We start from the raw sequence: 17822 nt of genomic DNA, 5'->3' as shown, positions 1-17822 counted from the left end.
GTAGAATATTTACATTTTTCCATATACAAATTAGTTTTTGCATGTTACTGTTGTCAATAAAAGTTTTTAAATAATTTTAGATAAAATAATTGTTTTTATCTGCGTCTCAATTCAAGCTCAGTGCTTTACTGTCAAATTTTTGGCTTTGGTTCTGTCGAAATGAAATGCTGCAACTTTTACATTTTGTATGCAAATACATGCAAGAAAGACGACCAATCACAATTCAGCATGCAAATGTAAAATGATGGTAATATTGCAAGTCGACAGGAGAATTAAAGTTTTCGCTCTTCTCAAAAATATCCTCACAAATACAGTAAAAACCACCTGAGAACATCTGGAGAGATTCTAGCTAGCTAAAAATGTTCATAAATTATGTAAAGAAAATCTAAAAATGTGAAAGTTTTCTGTTTAAAAAAAAAGAGTCATAGTCAGAAATACTGTGAGACAACCCTGCGTGTGTGAATGTACTTTGTCTGTCAGCGCATTATGATCTCCACCCCACAGGAAAGAACAACACACACACACACACACACACACCTTTGATGCTGAGGAATGTCCTGCTCAGCACAATGTTCTCAAAACACCTCTGACCCCTCATGACCTCTACAGAAGCACACACACACCTGTGAGCTGATGATTCTCTGTGAAGAGCGCTCGATGTTTGCAGGCAGGCCGAAGAAACTGGGTCTGTCGTCTTCGGGAAGAGCGTCCACCACCGCACGATAATCCTGCACACATAGCAGGGTGACTTTAATCCAATCATGCAAAGGATTATTTGTAGAATCAGTCCAAAAAGCATGCACAATTAGAAGATCTGGATTCTATATAGCACACACAGTATTCAAACTGGCATGCGGTTCACTGACCGCTATGCTGCAGGAGTTGGGAAGGTGTATCTGAGCCGGGAAAGCGTGTGTTTTCTTGACACGAGAGTGTGTGTGAGACTGCACGAGGAGTTGAGCGTTAAAGAACTGCTGTAGGTACGAGCGAAGGATCCGCAGGTCACACACGTTATCGATGCGGCCGCCATAGATGGCGTTTTCCAGGAGACCGTGCACGAATTCCCACTGAAACACCTTACCACCTGAAACACACAAACACACAAGGAAAATCATACAGTCAGACCGAGAACCAAAACTTGCCACATGTGCAAAGATAAAAACATAAACATACACACCTTCAAACAGACGGTCAATGATCTCAAAGCCGGCTCTCAGGTCTGACAGAGAGAACTCGTAGAACTTCGTCCAACCCTGAGCGACACAAACACAACTTCATATATTCAGCCTGTGCAACAGAAACTCACACTTGAAAAGTCTCTGAATCAAGATTAAGTATGGAGTCATGTTTCAAAAGCTAGACCACGGACAAAGTGATTAATCTTTTCTTTGGCTCTAAATTGTTCCCAGACTTTTCACAACAGGCATCATTTAATTTAAGCAAATGTATGAAAGAAACCCTTTTTAAATGTCTGCCATCTGATAATGTAAAAGCTACTGACGTCAAAGTACTGGTACTTCGATATCAAGTCGATAAAACATTAAAAGATATTTACAGTATTGTATCTGTGTGTGTGTGTGTGTGTATATATATATATATATATATCTACACACACACCGATCAGGCATAACATTATGACCACCTTCCTAATATTGTGTTGGATTCCCTTTTGCTGCCAAATCAGCCCTGACCCGTGGAGGCATGGACTCCACTAGACCCCTGAAGGTGTGCTGTGGTATCTGCACCAAGATGTTAGCAGCAGATCCTTTAAGTCCTGTAAGTTGCGAGGTGGAGCCTCCATGGATCGGACTTGTTTGTTCAGCTCATCTCACAGATGCTCGACTGAATTTCATCAGACCAGGCCACCTTCTTCCATTGCTCTGTGGTCCAGTTCTGATGCTCACGTGCCCACTGTTGGTGCTTTCGGCGGTGGACAGGGGTCAGCATGGGCACCCTGACTGGTCTGCGGCTATGCAGCGCCATACGCAACAAACTGAGATGCACTGTGTATTCTGACACCTTTCTATCAGAACCAGCATTAACTTCTTGAGCAATTTGAGCTGCAGTAGCTCGTCTGTTGGATCGGACCGCACGGGCCAGCCTTCGCTCCCCACGTGCATCAATGAGCCTTGGCCGCCCATGACCCTGTCCCCAGTTCACCACTGATCCTTCCTTGGAGCACTTGTGATAGATACTGACCACTGCAGACCGGGAACACCCCACAAGAGCTGCAGTTTTGGAGATGCTCTGACCCAGTCGTCTAGCCATCACAATTTGGCCCTTGTCAAACTCATTCAAATCCTTACGCTTGCCCATTTTTCCTGCTTCTAACACATCAACTTTGAGGACAAAATTTTCACTTGCTGTCTAATATATCCACCCACTAACAGGTGCCGTGATAAAGAGATAATCAGTGTTATTCACCTCACCTGTCAGTGCTCATAATGTTATGCCCGATCGGTGTATATATACAGTGCTCAGCGTAAATGAGTATACCCCCTTTGGAAAGAAACATTTTAAACAATATCTCAATGAACACAAAAACAATTTCCAAAATGTTGACAAGACTAAGATTAATATAACATCTGCTTAACTTATAACATGAAAGTAAGGTTAATAATATAACTTAGATTACACATTTGTCAGTTTTACTCAAATTAGGGTGATGCAAAAATGAGTACACCCCACAACAAAAACTACCACATCTAGTACTTTGTAAGGCCTCCATGTTTTTAATGACAGCACCAAGTCTTCTAGGCATGGAATGAACAAGTTGGTGACATTTTGCAACATCTATCTTTTTCCATTCTTCAAGAATGACCTCTTTTAGAGACTGGATGCTGGATGGAGAGTGATGCTCAACTTGTCTCTTCAGAATTCCCCATAGGTGTTCGATTGGGTTCAGATCAGGAGTCACTGAATCACTTTCACCCTGTTCTTCTTCAGAAATGCAACAGTGGCCTTAGATGTGTGTTTAGGATCATTGTCATGTTGGAAAAGTGCACGACGACCAAGGGCACGGAGTGATGGTAGCATCTTCTCTTTCAGTATAGAGCAGCACATCTGTGAATTCATTATGCCATCAATGAAATGCAGCTCCCCGACACCAGCAGCACTCATGCAGCCCCACATAAGGACACTGCCACAACCATGTTTCACCGTAGGCACCATGCATTTTTCTTTGTATTCCTCTCCTTTGCGACGCCATACAGTTTTGAAGCCATCAGTTCCAAAAACATTTATCTTGGTCTCATCACTCCAGAGTATAGAGTCCCAGTAGTCTTCATCTTCGTCAACATGGGCCCTGGAAAACTCTAGGCGGGATTTTTTGTGCCTGAGCTTTAGGAGAGGCTTCTTTCGTGGACGGCACCCATGCATGCCATTCCTCTGCAGTGTATGCCATATTGTGTCATGGGAAATAGTCAGCCCAGTTTGGCTTTCTACTTCTTTAGATAACTGCAGTGAAGTTGCATGCCGATTTTCTTCAACCCTTCTCATCAGAAGACGCTCCTGTCGAGGTGGTAACTTCCGTGGATGACCTGGACGTCTCTGTGAGATGGTTGCACTTCCATCTTTTTAAATTTTTGTACTACTTTTGCTACAGTATTCTGACTGATAAGTAAAGCTTTGCTGAAGAAATTATTTGTGACATTTCTCTTCCACGTGGTGCCATTGCTGACAGCATGAAATGGGAAGGGGTTTTAACACCCTTTTATAGTCAACTGTCTGCTGGACACCTGTGTAATGAATAATTAGACTCACCTGTGGTTGAATTCTTGTTAAATTAGACATTTGTAGTCTAAAATTTAGCTTTGCTCCAGAGACTTTCAGTGGGGTGTACTCATTTTTGCATCACCCTAATTTGAGTAAAACTGAAAATTTTATTCTCTAAGTTATATTATTAATCTTACTTTCATGTTATAAGTTAAGCAGATGTTATATAAAACTTAGTCTTGTCAACATTTTGGAAATTGTTTTTGTGTTCATTGAGATATTGTTTAAAATGTTACTTTTCAAAGGGGGTGTACTCATTTACGCTGAGCACTGTATATAAATATATATATTTAAATAGTCTGTACGCTTAACAGTATATATATAAACATAAAATAGTAGTTTTGTTTGGCTATGGAGCAAGAAACATATTTTGCTTCACACAACCCATTTAAGAGACACTATCAGCCCAATGAATTGCTTTTCTCCTACACAGCTTATTAGATCCTGCCCACTTTAGGAGAGAGAGACCGATGGACTGAGCGAGACACATTATGAAAGAGAAAGGCAAAAGCATCAGCTAATTAAATGGAGCTCTTCAAAGGCCTGGCGTGCAGTAGTTTAATTCAGAATCTGAATTAATTACCCAAACAGATCCAAGAGCTCCTGTTTGACTTCCAGCGATTGTTTGAGGAAGAACTGCACATATGTACACTACTGATCAAAAGTTTGGAATAATTAATTTTTTTTTTATATATATGAAGAAGTCTCTTTTGCTCACCAAACAATACCACAAAAATACAATAAAAACAGTTACATATTATTACAATTTAAAATATCTGAATATATGTTAAACTGTAATTTATTCCTGTGATCAAAGCTGAATTTTCAGCATCATTACTCCAGTCTTCAGTGTCACATGATCCTTCAGAAATCATTCTAATATGATGATTTGCTGCTCAAGAAACATTTTTGATTATTATCAATGTTGAAAAGCAACACAAGCTGCTTCATATTGTTGTTGAAACTGGCTGCTGAAAATTCAGCTGTGATCACAGGAATAAATGACCTTTTAAAATATAATCATATAGAAAACAGTTATTTGAAATTGTAGTAATATTTCACAATATTATTGTTGTTACTGTATTTTTGATCAAATAAATGCAGCCTTGGTGAGCAGAAGAGACTATTTTCAAAAACATAAATTATTCGAAATTTTTGACCGGTAGTGTGTATATGTGGTCTGCAGTCATGTGACAGCGTACCTGAGGAATATAGTTGCGTCTCTCCTGACACACCGCGTGGAACCAGGCCAGGCAGAAGAGAGACTGAGCTCGAGTCAGGTGACCACCTTTACTGATCTGCTCTGCACTCCAGGATTCATACGTCCTCTTCAGGTTCTTCTTGAGCCCTGGAGGAGCCTGAACACACACACACACACACACACATTATTGGCAGGTCTGAGATGCATGTAATGTTCTGGTCTGAGATCTATGTAATGTTGCTGTTTGAGCTGAAACTTCACAGACACATTCTGGAGACACCAGAGACTTATATTACATCTTGTGAAAAGGGGCATTATAGATCCCCTTTAAGATCGAAGTGAGAATCGATTAAAATCGAGAAATCGATATTGTCAGCACACACTGACCTCATAGGTGACCTTCAGGCTGGACTGGAGCAGTATGGGAGTGAACTTCACATGGACCTCAGCAGTCAACCAGAGTCTGAAGCCAGCTTTGGGTTTCATACTGTTGATCTCCTGCACACACATACACACACATTAGATGTCTCACTATAATGAATTAAATCAATAAATGCAAAGCATCAAACCAATAACAATCTCTTCTGTGTGTGCTTTATAGGGATTCACTCTCTCACAGCCTCATCTGATTGACTCCAAACCCATTACAGATCTGCAGTGTTATGCTACACACACACACATTTTTAGAAGGAGCAGAGAAATGAAAACAAAAAGCAATTAAAGTATCTGCAAGTAATCTCATACACACAGATTCACTCTCACTTTACAACAACAATCATCTGAGCTATAATTAATTACACAGCACAGATAACAAGTGAAGACAGACAACAGACAGAGAGACAGAACTTCATAATGAAACAGACAGACAGACAGACAGAAAGTTCTAACCTTCTCCAACAGGGGGAGCCACGCCGTGACGAGGTGCAGGTTTTTCAAGCACAGCCATTCACCAGAGCGAACACACTCTCTGAGCGCCTGGAGAGCCACGTCAGCCTGACCCTGACCCATCGCCACCTTCATTTACACAAATTAATGCTTTTATTCAGTAAGGATGCATTAAAATGAACATAAGTTGACAGTAAAGACATTTATAATGTCACAAAAGATTTCTATTTCAAATAAATGCTGTTCTTTTGAACTTTCTATTCATCAAAGAATCTTGAAAAAAAAATCTAAAATATGAAGCAGCACAACTGTTTTCAACATTGATAATAATCAGAAATGTTTCTTGAGCATCAAATAAGCACATTAGAATGATTTCTGAAGGATCATGTGACACTGAAGACTGGAGTAATGATGCTGAAAATTCAGCTTTGATCACAGGAATAAATTACATTTTAACATAAATTTACAAAGGAAACAGTTTTAGTATTTAGTTTTAGTTACTTTAGTATTTCAACTTAAACTAAACGAAAATTTGAAATTTTGGTTTTAGTTTTAGTTAATGATAATAACCCTGTTTTCTATCAGGTGTATTTGTGTGTGTGAGTGTGCGTGTGTCGAACCTCATGGTAGTTTTCTCGGCCCACGGTCTGACTGGCGAGATCCAGGAGCTCCTGAGATGGATCTGCACCGGCAGAGATGATCAGTAAGATGGGCTCAGACTCCAGCGTCTCTCCGTACAGACGCTTCAGATTCAACGGGGGAGGAGACAGCTCCCTCATGCCTACACACACACACACACACACACACACACACGAGTAATGAGCATTAGTTCTAAATAAAGACTGACAAACTGAAGAAGACAGAGAGACTGACAAGTAGACAGATGTCAGCTGTAGACATGTCGTCCTCTAGGTAACCCCAGGTACAGACAGACTTTATTGATCCTGTGTGGGACACTGATGTGCATCAGCTGTCAGGTGACACTGTACACAGAAGATGATATTCAGATGCAGCGCGATCTATTGAAATGAGGCAGTTGGTGAGATCCAGCCCTCCACGAGAACAATATGAGCAGCCCAGTGTGATGAAGGAAGCTATTCATATAGTCAAAGTGCTTTACATTAACTTCATAAAGAGAAAGGAAAATATAAAAAATTATATACAAAAAAAATAAAAAATAAATAAATAAATAATATATATATATATATATATATATATATAAAAATATTATTATTTTTTAAATCATATAATAATAAGGAATAAAATAATAATAAAAAGTTAAAAAAAAATATTTTTATAAAAAATAATTATAACATATATATATATATATATATATATATATATACACACACACACACACACATATATACAGTATATATATAGATATAGATATAAATGTTTATTAGCATCACTGTTGTTATTTTTAACTTTTAACCAAAACTATTAAAAATATATTTCAGTAAAAATAATAAAATAAAAATATGGCATCTAATTGAAATAAAATACGTTTAAGTTGAAGTACCAAAATTATTAAAACTGTAAAATAAATAAATAAAGCCAAAAAAAAAATAAAATAATAATAATAATAAAAATGAAAAAGTACATAAAAAATTACTAAAACTTAAACTAATATTAAAATGAAAACTAAAAATATGAAAAAACAATTAAAAATATTAATTAATACTATAATAGAATTTATTAATAGTATTTATTAGAATTTATTAATCCATCTCAAACAACCAGTCCACCCCGTAACAGCCGTTCAATTCAATATTAAAGTTCAATTTAGTTGATATTAAAAGAATACATAAATAATGATACTATAATATATGGAAGTAAATTAATGTCAAATGTTTTTGAAATAAGAAAGCTTATTGAGTTGCACTAATCGAATAAAATATGCATTGCATTTTAATGCATTGTATTTTTAGGTTGTATTTTTAAACAGACTGAATATGTTGGAAGTGAAATCTGAAAAATAAATATGAATCTTTGAATTTTTAATAATGAAAATATGTGAATTTAATTGAAATATTCACAGCATAAATATACGACCATGTTGAATTTCAGCCCATAAAAACGCAAGCCCTAAAAATACAACACATTAAAATGCAAACATGGTTAATGCAATGCATATTCAATTAGTGCAATTCAACAAGCTTTTTATTTCAAAAACATTTGGCATTATTTTACTTCCATAATAACAGCTCCTATATCTATTAATGTAAATGAGCACATATCATAGACTTTGGCTGTTTTATATGAAGTTAACTATTATCACAACACTCTGACTCAAACCCTGAAAACTTTTTAAGAGAAAAAAAAAAATTATTAATAATTTTTCCGAATGAGGACATTCCCAAATTCCCTCTGAATAACTTCAGAGGACAGTTTTGTTTGTAAACTATAGCTACACACACACACACACACACACACACACACACACACTCAATGCGGCACATCGTTGTCATTCCAGTCGAGCTCTGCACTCTTGAGAGGGGACCGAATATCTTCAAGCGACCTTACGTTTCCATTTCCATAGCAACCACAAGAACAGGCCAGCGCACCGCTATTCTGTTCCGCAGAGCAGGTTTAACCTGGACAACAACACACACTCACACACTCACTATTCTGACCGGCCCGTAACAGCCGTTAAATGACTCTGTAGCTTAGCGTCGCTTATAAGAGGATTAGAAACAAAGATCCATTAGCATTTAGAGTCAGCATACACACAGTGACTCAGCGTCAGACATCAAACTCTGCGCTAACAGAGACACGGACGCCTCTCTCTCCCTCTCTCTCTCCCTCTCTCTCTCTCTCTCTGAGGAACGCCGTTAAGACTGTGGAAAGCATCCGAAAGCCTTTCAACTGGATCCAACGTGAACACCCGCCAATGAGAGTGAAATTTGGCTTTGGCAAGTGAATAAAAACAGAGTTAGCGGCCAGTTGGATGCTTTTAGGAACTGCAGCTTCAGAACAGGAGCGTGACCTTCAGTGACGTCAGACAGCAAATCAAACAGATACACGCAGACAACTGAAGAAAAGATCAGTGACTGCCATCAGGGGAAGAGGAAATACAAACTAAACTGCTCTAATTATAATAAATGAAGCCGTCTATACTGGACAAGCCAATCTGTGATTCATATTATGAAGAGTAAGCCAGAGTTTACTGCTTAAAAAAACCACGGTATTAATGCTACAGCAACATCTCTGCTGTAAAAAGTATGAAGATGAACTAAAATAAAATCTAAAATAAAATAAAATAAATGTTAATATATACAACCTAAAATTTTAAATGTTACAATAGGGTTAAAAATAAACTACAACAAAATAAAATACAATAAAATAAAATGTTAGTTTTTACAACTTGAAAAGTTAAATGTTATAATAAGGTTCATAATAAAAAATAAATTTATACAACCTAAAATTTTAAATGTTACAATAGGGTTAAAAAATAAAATAAAATAAAATACAATAAAATAAAATGTTAATTTATACAACTTGAAATGATAATGATACAACAGGGTTTAAAATAAAAAAATAAAAAAAATAAAATGTTAATTTATACAACTTGAAATGTTAAATGTTACAATAGGGTTAACAAATAAAATAAAATAAAATAAAAAAAATGTTAGTTTTTATAACTTGAAATGTTAAATGTTATAATAAGGTTCATAATAAAAAATAAACAAAAATAAATTTATACAACTTGAAATGTTAAATTATACAACAGGGTTAAAAATAAAATAAAATAAAATACAATAAAATAAAATAAAATAAAATAAAATAAAATAAAATAAAATGTTAGTTTTTACAACTTGAAATGTTAAATGTTATAATAAGATTCATACTAAAGTAAAAATTTAATTTATACAACTTAAAATGTTCATAATAAAAAAAATCTTACTATGACAAATGTATACAAATTGTTAAATGTTATAACTTGAAATAATAAATGTAATAAAATAAAATAAAGGATTTGTTGTCGTTCATTGTTATTTCACTACACCTAAAGCATTAACTAATCTTGACAAAAATGAACATTATTGTAAAGTGTTATGTAGCTGTTTAACTGTCGTGCCGTATGTATTTGGAGTCAGCGGAGGCCGAGGCTCAGAGTAATTCTTCAGGACGTGGCGGCAGCAGGGGAAAAGGTCTTCTGCTAGTCAGGACATACTTAAAGATTTAGTGAGTTCTGCTTTAACTCCTAATGACGCGGCATTAGAGCTAATGGCAGTGGAACGGACATTACTATTCATGAGGAATGTTATTATTTATTTTAGCCTTGTAATAATTATAGCTTCAGCGTAACCCTGCATGCAAACTCATTCGATCTAGAGTGACGCATCGTCTCCAGCCGAGGTGTTCTTCACATTTATAGCTCGTTTACCACGAGAAAGAAGGAAAAGACAGATAGGATCAGTGACAAAGTCAAAAACAGAGGAGAGAGGAACAGAAGGACCCCTGAGTGAAGGGTAATTGACACCGTAAGGTGTTTTGAGCGCTGAAGAACGTCCTGTAAGGTGTGTGTGTGTGTGTGTGTGAGCCTCGGGGGAGACACACTCAGTGTGTGTGTGTGTCGTCTCAGACCAGGACATGCTGAGCCTTCTGCAGGCTCTTTCAGGAGAAAACTGTGTCTGTGTTGTTTACAGGAAAATCTACAGTTCTGATTATCTCCACGGAAGCGAGACGGTGGTGGCTGGAAAACCATCAGGAGATCTGCCAGCCTCCATCAACTACACACACACACACACACACACACACACACCCTTTAGTCTCCATCAAGCACAGAGATCCAACCAAGCAGAACTATAAGAAACTCTTGCTAACTTGTAATATAATCCAGAGGCAGTTCTTAAACGAACAGCGCACTGTTTTATATTTTTGAAAGAGTCTCTTCTGCTCACCATGGCTGCATTTATTTGATCAAAAATACAGTAAAAACAGTGAAATATTTTCAATTTAAAATACCTGTTTTCTATGTGAATACATAGTAAACTGTAATTTATATCCTGTGATCAAAGCTGAATTTTCAGCATCATTACTCCAGTCTTCAGTGTCACATGATCCTTCAGAAATCATTCTGATATGATGATTTGCTGCTCAAGAAACATGAATGATTATTATCAGTTGAAAACAGCTGTGCTGCTTCAAAGTTTTGTGAAGACTGTGATACATTTTATTATTCAGGATTCTTTGATGAACAGAACGTAGGGCTGCACGAATATGACAAAAACCATAATTGTCGATTATTAGCTTGAAATTGTAATTGCGATTATTAATTACGATTATCACAATTTATAATGAATGATGTTTTGAATAGCTTAATACCATTGTTTGAAGTAACTGCATGTCATAGTTTTATATAAAAATAAAAAACAAGCTGAAAACAAATTTTTTTTAATTGTTTTTATTACTTTTTCCTGGTTGCATTTGCACCGCCAGCAGGAACTCTGAAGTGACGTAAACTGCGGTTGTTGTGACTTTTATTTTGATGCCGCTGAGAACAGCTCAGCCAGATTCTCCATCTTCATTAGTTTACGATCTGTTTAACAGTCCTGTCTACTACATGATTAGATAGAACTGTTATACAAAGAAAGCAGACAGTACATGAAAAGTATTAGCTTTTGCCGTATGGTTCTGAGCAGAAATACATAATCGTTTGGCTTGGTCCGCTCAAAGTCAAACCTTAGCGTTAGGTTGAGAGGTCCAACTATCACTGTTTTCCATGTCTGTAGAGTTAGCTCATGGATATATGCTGCGTACACGGCTTTTTAAAAATGGCGGGTGCTGGTTCGACCAATCAGTGTACACTTACATCACTGGTAGTTCCTTATGTGCTGGGTTACTCTGAAGCAATGATGCAGAATAATGCAAGTGGATATTTTTTTTGAAATCGCACCTTTGAACAATTACGTAATCGTTGCATCCATAATCGTGATTAGAAATTCTATTAATTGTGCAGCCCTAATAGAAAGTAATTTCATTTGTTTGAAATGGAATCTTTTTTAACATTATAAATGTCTTCACTGTGACTTTTGATCAATTTAATGCATCCTTGATGAATAAAAGTATTCATTTCTTTCACAGACTGAAGTACTCAGTAACTTGCATTTAGAAACAGGTTATGTTCCAGGTGCTCACCCACTGCACTGTACAGTGAGAAGCGCTCGCATCCAGACAGTTATTGCAATGAGGTTTCGTCTGACATCATTACCACGATCAACTACATTAAACCGAGACCGCAGACAGGCTGACTCTTATCAGCACTCAGACAATAGATGAGTGCCGATCGCATAGCAAATACTGTTAAAAATATATCCCAGTCTCCCTATAGTCCTCCCTCTCTCTTCCTGCACCAAAATCAATAGTGTTTGTAAAAATGAATTACAGAGTACACTGGAAACGCTAATCACAGACTAACCAATGGTTCGCCCTTGGACTAAATGTCTTGCATACTAAACCACAGTCGCTGGCAAGCAAGCCATTTTATTTGCTAATTAGGCAATTAATTTTACTGAATGTGGCTGCGGAACCGCTGGTGAAGGCAAAGCTGCTGTATTATCAGTAACGAGACCCGTGTGTGTGAGAGAGAGAGACAGGGAGAGTGTTTGGAAATGAGAAGGCTGCAGTTCACACTGATGATTTGTGCTGTTTCCAGGACTCTAAGGTTACACATCACCCACCATGACCCCAAAACAGAGGGTTTTATGCCAGCTGTCGGTGGGTTTGGGTATCATCAGCCCAGCACTGAAAACAAATGGTCCAAGATATCTATCAGAAGCAAATTATCGGGTTCAAGCGCTTTAAGGCCTTTAAGCACAGGCGTAAAAAGGTATAATGTTTTAATTAGCAAACCTGTAACCATCTCGATCATAGATGGAATAGACCATTTAGAGCAAATACAGGCAATTTACCATAGGAAATATATGGTTTATAAAGCTTTTTAAAGGTTATCGAGGTTGAGCCAAAACATAGGACTAGTTAGAGTTGGTTTTTGAAATAGTATCCAATGTTTAACGAATGATTCGGTGGACAGTGGCGGTTCTAGAGGCAAAGTTGTTCAGAATGAGGAGTTCTACCATGTGGTGTGAATGTCGTGCGCAAAAAAATCACGCGACACATGATCCTTTACGCGCCGTGAAAAATGCGAAGGCGCCCCCCGGTGACCGATTTCTTTCTAATTTCTCACAGCCTCTAGGGCCGTGAGTCAAACAGGCCCAGCAAGTTTCATTCCGATCAGCCTCCGTTAACCTCGTCTGATAGCTGCTCAAACTTCAGTGGCTGATGGCGGATGTTTTTTGAGATACGTCAATGTCCTCATAGACAGTCATGGCCCCTCGGACGAAGACACTGCATGCCAATTTTCAAGTCAATCTTACTAACGGTGAAGTAGTTATAGCCATTTTCAATTTTTTTCCTGTTATAGCGCCACCATGTGGCCAGTCGCTGCATCTTTTTTCACATGACCACAGAATGAGCTCTTACATAGGTGTACCAAGTTTGGTGAAAATATCTCATTCCGTTCATGAGTTATAGCATTTTAGTAAAAGTAGCTCCACCCCCTTCGAAAGTTTGGCGCCCCTTAGCGACCGTGAATCAGAATTTCAACTTTTTTTGATAACTATTGGCAATCAGACACCAGAGAATCTCACTGCACTGGTTTGGTTCCGATTGGGTCAAAAACCTAGGACTAGTTCGCAAAAGTAGGTTTTTGAAAAATTCAAAATACCCGTAAATTTTGCCTATGTTAGCCTACGCTTAACGGTTTAAAAGTTATGAGCCATTTCGTACTTTTGACTGCTGTAGCGCCCCCATCAGGCCGATACTTGGTGACGTTGTAGACGGTGTGAGTACTACCAGCCCTCAAAGTTTCAAGTCTCTACGACTTACAGTTTGGTCTGCCCGATCACTTTTAGGGAAGAATGCTGATGGTTGGAAATTTTTACAATTATAATAGAGTTTCAGTGCTACGCTTTGAACCCCTAATAATGTACACACCTTTTGTTGTATTATTTTTTATCTATTTCTATCCGTGATCTTCAAGACTGGAGAAACAGTGTAAAATCTGATCGATCAGCACAAACAGGTAATGGAGTGAATCAGGGCTTTGGCTCAGGATGTATTCAATTCAATATTGAAATGTACAAATTGCCAAATCGATCAGAACAACCTCATCTACTGTCTGAATTCAGAGTCTCTCCTGATGGACGGTTGCTGCCTGTCATCATGATCTAAACTAAAACTGTAACATTATTAAATGAACAAATCTTTACAAACATTATTTAGACAGCTTAAGTGTTAACGCACAAGCCTACGAATAAAAATCAGCTCTACAGAGCTTTGGTCTCACAACTGATGAATTAAAAGAGAAAAGTGGAGGACTTTAAAAACACATTCCTGTCAAGAGTTCAATTGGTAGTTCTCTCATAAATTTCAGTAAGTGAGGCAAACTGCTGTTTAAGGACATGAGATATAAAGTCCAAGCATGAATCAATAATTGTAAAATAACACCATTTCTATCATCAAATTCCTCAAAACCAAGAGCTGAACAGAGACGTGAGCAGCTCCCTCTGCTGGAGGACTCTCACACTGACCCTCACGACTGAACCATCACAACTCTTCTCCATCACTGCTGTACTTCTCATATCATTAGTTTTATGTGCGCTTCACGCTACAGTTCCACCTGTGCTCATCAACGTAACTGCTGTAATTCACTGGAATCGTTAGACATGCTAATAAAACACACACAGACTCCAATAAAAGAACAAATTAACTGGAATAAATCTAGAGAAGATGAAGAGGGAGAAAAAGAAACTTCATACAGATGAAACATTTGAGTCCTTGAGAAACCAAGAGGAACAGAGACAGAGAAGCTGAATCATCTATCTATCTATCTATCTATCTATCTATCTATCTATCTATCTATCTGTCTATCTATCCGTCCGTCAGTCAGTCAGTCTGTCCGTCCATCCATCCGTCCATGCAGACAGTATTATAAGACTAATTGTGCATGTTTGTGTCCTCAGGTTTTTCAGTATTAGGGCATGTTGTGTGTATGTGTGTGTGTGTGTGTCTGTGCACGTGTGTGTGTGTGTGTGTGTGTGTTGCAGGTAAAAGAGATGAATGTTGTGTTTGCTCAGGTTTTAATTGTGTCTCATTGGAAGTGGCCCTAGAGAGCATCAATCAGCACTAATTGTGTGTGTGTGGTTTCACACTTGGCTGATTTGAGAAAGTTATAATAAGCTGATGACTAAACCTAAATCAATAGCCTTGTATCGACCACACACACACACACACACACACACACAGAGAGAGAGAGAGCTGTACGTGAGGTATTTATAATATATCTGAAGGTTGAGTTCACTCTGTGAATCATAATTAAACTCCAGAGACACAAACTGATGACAAAGAGTGAGAGTCAGCCATCAGATACTGTATTATACATGCATGACTCTGATCTGTGTGTGTGAGTGTGTGTGTGTGTGTCGTCTCTCTTCACTTACCCAAAGCTTGAGAGGCAAATGCTGCCATCGCACTCTGTAACCGATCCGGCCGTAACGCCTGAACCACCAACACCTGAGAAAGAAACAGAGAAATAAAGAGTCAGTTTCATCTGAGTACTCTGATTGGTGCATACTGTTGATTGACAGCTGACCTGCTGAAAGAGGGAGATCTTTTTGGCAATGGGAGGCGGGATTTCCTGTTCGCAGCAGGAACTGCGTGAGAATGTGAGCCACAGGTCTGCGTCGTTCAGACAGAGAGACTGATACAACACTGGAAACGTGCTCTGGAGAGAGACATGGAGAGAACTTTTCATTTATTCATCCAAAATCTGTAGCATTCCGTGTTATACTGTAAATTCCATTTTTATGACTGGTTTCCGCATCACGGAAATCATAGGCCCTTATTACCTTGAGCAGAGCCACAGCCATCAGCCTCTCTTGATCAATCCAAGACGGAAACTGTTCCCGCAGAGACTTCTGGGAGTCCTGAAGAAAGAGAGAGAATTTATTTGACTGAGGAGAGGAGATGAGTGTTATTTCATCGAGAAAAATGTGGAGAGATTCATACCGTCTTCCGAACCATGTCTCCAACGATCAGGCCAATGAACACGTCCCATTCCTGCAGTCATCAGAGCGCCACAAACACACAAGAGTGATTCAGTTTTATTGTGCTTTACTGGCAGGAATAATAACAGCACATTTGTCTTGTCAGAGCCGCTGCTGTAGACGACCCAAAATAGAAACGTTATCATTCATTCAGGAATCCTTCTGAGAGTTTAGTGCTCCAAGGGTGTTCAAACACCCACACGATTTCATTCCTTAATGACAACGATTTAACTGTGTCTATTAAACCTTTGACAACTATGATCACAGTGAACATTTAGATCTGCGTTCTGATCCAGAGAGAGCAGTTGTCATGAATAGATATAAAACAGCTTCACAAACAGTCTTTCAACCACACAGTATCGTTATTTCTGTCTTACAATCATTCAAATGACCACACAAGTACTGGGATAAAAGTTTATAGTTTGGATATAAACACTGATGTCTACGGTAGAGATCAAAATATAGCAAATCCCCTTTTGAAAATAACTTGATGCTTCAAATACAGACTGAATGAATTACATCGTTACACCAGTAGGTGGCGACAAGTGAATGTTAAAAAATGTATTTGTCACTGAATCAATCATTCAAGAGGTTCATTCAAAAACGCTGATTCATCCAGTAATGAAATAAGTGAAGGCTTTATGAGCGAGTCACTGAATCATTCAATAAAGAGGATCATTCAAAATGCTGATTCATCCAGTAATGCAATAAGTGAAGGCTTTTTGAGTCATTGAATCATTCATTCAAGAGATTCATTTAAAAATGCTGATTCATACAGTAATGATATAAGTGAAGTCTTTATGAGTGAGTCATTGAATCATTCAATAAAGAGGATCATTCAAAAATGCTGATTCATCCAGTAATGCAATAAGTGAAGGCTTTTTGAGTCATTGAATCATTCATTTAAGAGATTTGTTTTAAAATGCTGATTCATCCAGTAATGAAATAAGTGAAGGCTTTATGAGTGAGTCATTGAATCATTCAATAAAGAGGTTCATTCAAAAATGCTGATTCATCCAGTAATGAAATAAGTGAAGGCTTTTTGAGTCATTGAATCATTCATTCAAGAGATTTGTTTAAAAACGCATATTCATCCAGTAATGAAATAAGTGAAGGCTTTATGAGTGAGTCATTGAATCATTCATTCAAGAGATTCATTTAAAAACGCTGATTCATCCAGTGATGAAATTAGTGAAGTCTTTATGAGTGAGTCATTGAATCATTCATTCAAACTGATTAAATATTTTTAAATAGACAGCAAATCTATTTAAAATCTGCAGCAAATTAAAATTTTGTCAGAACCTCTAGTAAATCATGTTATTTTGTTTAGTCGTCTGTTCAGAATCGTGGGAGAATCGTGATCTCTGTTTCAAGCAAAAAAATTACGATTCTCAATTTATCCAGAATCGTGCAGTGCTACACACACACACACACACACACTTACGTTCTCCTGGAACAGTTCTGGGTTCATTCCCTTCACAAAGTGCAGCGCAAACATCAACTGATCCGCCTGTAAACGGACACACAGATTCATCATTTTAGATGAGAATATTCAGATTCCCAGTGACTGCATGAACTGATAAAATGTATACCTTAAATGCAATATAAATCGCTTTAGATAAAAGCGTCTGTCAAATGCATAAATGAATAAATGTGACACATTGCCAGTGCTGGAGGGCCGTTCGCACTTTTCCACTAAAGAAAAGCAGGTTCTGTCAACATGCTGAACACATTCAGTCAGCGGACAAATACTACTAATTTTGTTGGGCTGCATCAAATCAAAAATGATTTCATTTACAAATATATACTCATAAATGAGATAATTGCCATGCATTTTTAAGTGGGTGGGG

The 17822-nt window shown here is 37.7% G+C and overlaps 1 protein-coding gene across 3 annotated transcripts in view; it reads right to left on the bottom strand.

Annotated features, from left to right (window-relative positions):
* LOC127495144 (cytoplasmic dynein 2 heavy chain 1) overlaps positions 1–17822 on the bottom strand; it is an 84987-nt gene that overhangs the window by 11936 nt on the left and 55229 nt on the right. For all 3 annotated transcript variants that reach the window (XM_051861632.1, XM_051861633.1, XM_051861634.1), the window contains exons 72-83: positions 17417–17482; positions 15935–15985; positions 15775–15852; positions 15519–15650; positions 15367–15439; positions 6481–6641; positions 5864–5989; positions 5363–5473; positions 4977–5132; positions 1178–1253; positions 867–1084; positions 624–728 (exon numbers count right to left, since the gene is read on the bottom strand). In XM_051861632.1, the coding sequence (XP_051717592.1) occupies positions 624–728; positions 867–1084; positions 1178–1253; positions 4977–5132; positions 5363–5473; positions 5864–5989; positions 6481–6641; positions 15367–15439; positions 15519–15650; positions 15775–15852; positions 15935–15985; positions 17417–17482 (1353 nt within the window). The remainder of the gene's footprint in view (positions 1–623; positions 729–866; positions 1085–1177; positions 1254–4976; positions 5133–5362; positions 5474–5863; positions 5990–6480; positions 6642–15366; positions 15440–15518; positions 15651–15774; positions 15853–15934; positions 15986–17416; positions 17483–17822) is intronic.

This window comes from Ctenopharyngodon idella, chromosome 15, assembly GCF_019924925.1.
Source record: "Ctenopharyngodon idella isolate HZGC_01 chromosome 15, HZGC01, whole genome shotgun sequence".
In the NCBI taxonomy this organism is placed as follows: Eukaryota; Metazoa; Chordata; class Actinopteri; order Cypriniformes; family Xenocyprididae; genus Ctenopharyngodon; species Ctenopharyngodon idella.
This window is presented reverse-complemented; position numbering and strand designations above follow the sequence as displayed.